The following is a 4,214-nucleotide window of genomic DNA, read 5'->3' on the forward strand; positions in this document are numbered from 1 at the left end:
TGACAAAAAAGTTTATTTTCATTTTTTGAGTCGACATAGAGAAGACTGAACTTTGCCCCCCTGTGCGACACGCCTTAACCGTCTCGAATCGGCACCAAAATTTATCCATATGTGATATTTTCGACAATCGTAACATCGATGTAGGGGTAGAGGCTTAGGAAATGTGATGTAAAAATTTGCTTCCTACATTTAAGGCCCACCCTAATGTATATAGGGTGCCCCATTCTCCAAACAAAAGATCGGTAGTGTTTTTTCATCGGAATTATAAAATTTATTATACTTTAAGACCTTCGCCACAAAATTTCTGAAAATTACTAAGATTTACATTAGCCTTTCCCACAAAATCAAGTTATTCCTATGGTTTATTTGTCAAATGTAAAGCCAAATTACCAGGACGCAATCAATTCGTTGACGGCGAGCTATAGCGACGACGACCATATTTATGGCTGCCAAATGCCGGACAAAAAATAATTTTGGTTTTTTCCCACAAAAGCTAGAGGATTTTAAAACCTTTTTCAATGTTTCTAGATTTATAAGTCCTGAAGCAGCCGTCCCCGATGGACGGTAAAAATATAAATAAATTTAAATCAACCGATAAACGTCGGCGGTAGAAACGCTTCCGCCGCAATTATGAGCCATTCCACACTGAAAATAAATTCTGCGTAAATATAGCGAAAACTTGCGTACATCTTACGAAGCTTTTCGTCATTTTGAGCCACGAAAGTTTTCATTAATTATACAAAACCGTTTTCGTACATACTACGAAAATATGAGACATCAGATCTTTAGTATATTTTACGGATGTATTCGTAATATTCACTAACGAATACTATTTACTAAAAAAATTCGGTACTATTTACTTAAGATGTTCGTACTATTTCTTTGTCTTTTCGCAATTTTTGTAAAATGTACAAAATTAGTTCGTATATCTAACTAAATTTTTTTAGTAAAATCTGCGCTTGTTTCGTAGAATGTACAACTGTTTTTCATTCTCCACACTGTAAAAAAGATAGTACGAATTATAACACAAAACTTTTATTCTATTTTTATCGTAAATATTAAGCGTTTTTGTTTAACAAAATATTTTGCAAAAACGCTTTACATTATTCATTAAAATATAATGAGTGTTGTGTTATCATTTGAGCTACGGCTGTTATCGCGTAATAAAAGAAGTGCAGATATTACAAGTATAACAATCGTAAATAATGAGCTCAAGCAATTCAAAATTAATAAAAAAAGTTATTTTACTTATAAATAAGTATTTTATTAATGTGCATACATTCTTATGGTTCGTAGGTTCTATAATACATTTTATTCTTATTGCTTATCCTTTATTAAATAAACAAACTTTAGTTTAAATCTAGTTTCATTCATTTAAATTAACTTCATTCATCAATTAAATTTATTGTTATTCATTTAATTTAAAGTTTTATAAATATAATTTATGAAACTCAAACAAAATTCTTATTAAATAAATTAAGATATATTAAGGTATATATTAATATATATACTCTGGCCCTCAAGGCCTCATATGCACTCAAAAGTGTTTCGAACCGCAAGAAAACAATAAAACTCAAAAAAGAAATCTTCATTCTGAGATAAAATAATGCCGAATAAATGAGTTTTATTTTTGATCAGAAAAAAAACTCAAAAAATAATCATTACTTTTGCTAAAAAAAAGTTTAACTCATAAGAATAATGCTAATTTTTAATAAAAAGAAAAATAATTCACACAACAATCATTATTTCATAACAAAAAACTAACTCTTGAAAAAAGAAGTTGTATAAAGACGCGCGAAAACTTAAAAAATTAATGATGCAATACTTTTTTAAGTTTTCTGCACGCCTTCATAATGAAGAATGTCTCAGGCCTTAACTTTTGTGATCACATCAAACTTTTAAAGTAAGGCAGTCGCATTTTCTACGAATAATTTTTAAGTCAAATTTACTTCAGCTAATCTACATGTACCTACACACACACTCACATTATTAGCACTTAAAACTCTATATGTACTGACAACTACACATATTTACTTGTAGGTACATATTTATGCATAATAAAACTGGAAATATTTTTTATTCTGCTTAAATAAATACATGCACATAAATCACACTTCTACCTATACTTAATAACCTATCACGTTCATATACTTATACTTACTACTAATCCTATGTATGTACAAACGCACACTTACTCACATTCACATCCACCTTATCTAGAAGTTAATTTGAAAGAGCCTAATCGTAAAGCTGTTTGCACATTAAGCCACCACACATAGATACGCTGGACTAAAATTCCAACACCTTGCCTAAGCATAAGCGTACATGCTTCGTACACAACCACAACAATAAACACACACACACACGCCCATGTAATCTTGCACTTGCATTATCATGTCTTTTGTGTTTCGTCGTCTCCCCCCCACCCCCCCCCCCCCCCCCCGCCCCTCCTTTTCCCCCCGACAAACTCAAAAAGCAATACAAAATTTTCAATTAACTTAACTCTTTGCATTCTCGTTCTCTTCCTCCACCATAACTGGACGCTGCAGTGTCATGTTGCAGCCGCAATGGTGGCCGCCTCCACGCCATTCAGCTACTCTTCCGTACAACAGTATGAAGGCAATCGTTCGATCATGTGACGGCAGCTGAGCAGCTGTAGCTCCTGTAGCGGTAGCAGCAGCTGCGGGCGAAACATCGTACATCATCATCATCATACGCATCCGCACACGCACTTGCAACAACATCAACAACAGCAGCAGCAGCAGCAGCAGCTACAACGCAGTTGCACACGCTGCCAGAGCTTTCATCGTCATCATCATCGACAACGACGGCGAAGCTCTGCGTTGCGTGAAGACTTCAGCAGCATGCCGACATCTAGCAATGACTGCAGCGGCGCTAGCAATAAGAACAATACCAACACTAATGGTCGCGGCAATGGCGGCAGTAACGGTAGTCACACAAAAGCGGTTGTTACTTTTTCACCACCGATTGTTGCAGCATCGATGCAAGTACCGCCTTCGTTGTCTGGCTCAATGATCACCATTTCCTCGGTGCCGACATCGTTAATGTTGGGCGCACCGCCAACACCTGCAGGCGGACACTCACGCAGTGCGGCCACAACACCGCTTACGACGAATGTCAGCGCAAATGCGACGAACACCACGAAGCATTGCAGCTTTGCGCTTACGCCACTCATACCGCCACCGCCACCGCCAAGGCAATTGTCGTTTCTCACTTCAGCGCGTTTTCATGCGAACGCCGCCCACAACGCTAGTAAAGCGGAGGCGGCACCGCATACGCCACCTACAACATTTGGCAATTCAACGCTTTTGCCACCAACAATAGCAACAGCATCGGCACCATCACTTATCGAAACAGTAGGCAATTTGGCACAGTCGCCGCCGCCAATCGTGCCGCTCACACCACTAACGCCAAGTTCACACACAGAGCTCGAAGAGCACGGCAAGCATGCGCCACTGGAGGCTCAACAAAGCGCGCTTAGTCAATTAACTACATTGGAGGATGTTGTCATAAGCGGCAGTGCGTGGAGTATACGTGTGGAGGATGAGTGCAGCGAATGAAGGCGAGCGAGTTGGTGAAAGATACAGAGAGAGAGAGAGAGAGAGAGAGAGAGAAACAAGGCTTCCGGATTTCATACTACAAAACTAATACTTTTTAGTGCAGCCGCTAAGTCATGCAATGCGTTAATATAGCAAAGCCTCCTAGTACTTCCATGCAGCTGTCAAGCAGTTACACTCATAAAGGTAATCGTAAAACGTCGCTCATTTATAAATTTAATGACAACATTTAAGCAATTAATTGTCTGCTCTGCTATGCATTATAAAATTTCTTGTAAAAAAAAACTTTTATTACTAAGCGTAAGTTCTCTTTTGACATAATGTAAGTGGCTAGTTTAAATAGCGTCTAAATAGATATACTTAAAGAGATATTATATGTAGCAGTAAGAATAATTCGAGAAAATTACTTCGTGTGTTATTTATAGTATTATGGTAAAAAAAAAAACAAAAAGCTAATTGCCCCCGTTGAGTCATTTAAGGCATTTTTATTGCACTAGTACCTGTCATACATACCAAAAACTGACACAAACACACATCCTTGACACAACAACCGAAATATGGCACAACTGCACAATGAAACATTTTCCTTCGCAGATCTTTCATATCCTGATTATATATATCTAACCCTGATTGCCA

At 37.4% G+C, this 4,214-nt stretch overlaps 1 protein-coding gene across 1 annotated transcript in view; it reads left to right on the forward strand.

The window, feature by feature from the left end:
- The window catches only part of LOC118737141 (dopamine receptor 2), a 36,098-nt gene extending 32,093 nt beyond the window's left edge, over positions 1 to 4,005 (forward strand). Inside the window, 1 exon segment of the mRNA XM_036467457.1 lies at positions 2,550 to 4,005. Within this exon segment, the coding sequence (XP_036323350.1) occupies positions 2,550 to 3,581 (1,032 nt within the window). The 3' untranslated portion in view covers positions 3,582 to 4,005.
- Positions 4,006 to 4,214: the final 209 nt, after the last annotated feature.

Source organism: Rhagoletis pomonella, unplaced genomic scaffold, assembly GCF_013731165.1.
Source record: "Rhagoletis pomonella isolate Grant_MI unplaced genomic scaffold, Rhpom_1.0 Rhpom_scaffold_00004, whole genome shotgun sequence".
Classification (NCBI taxonomy): domain Eukaryota; kingdom Metazoa; phylum Arthropoda; class Insecta; order Diptera; family Tephritidae; genus Rhagoletis; species Rhagoletis pomonella.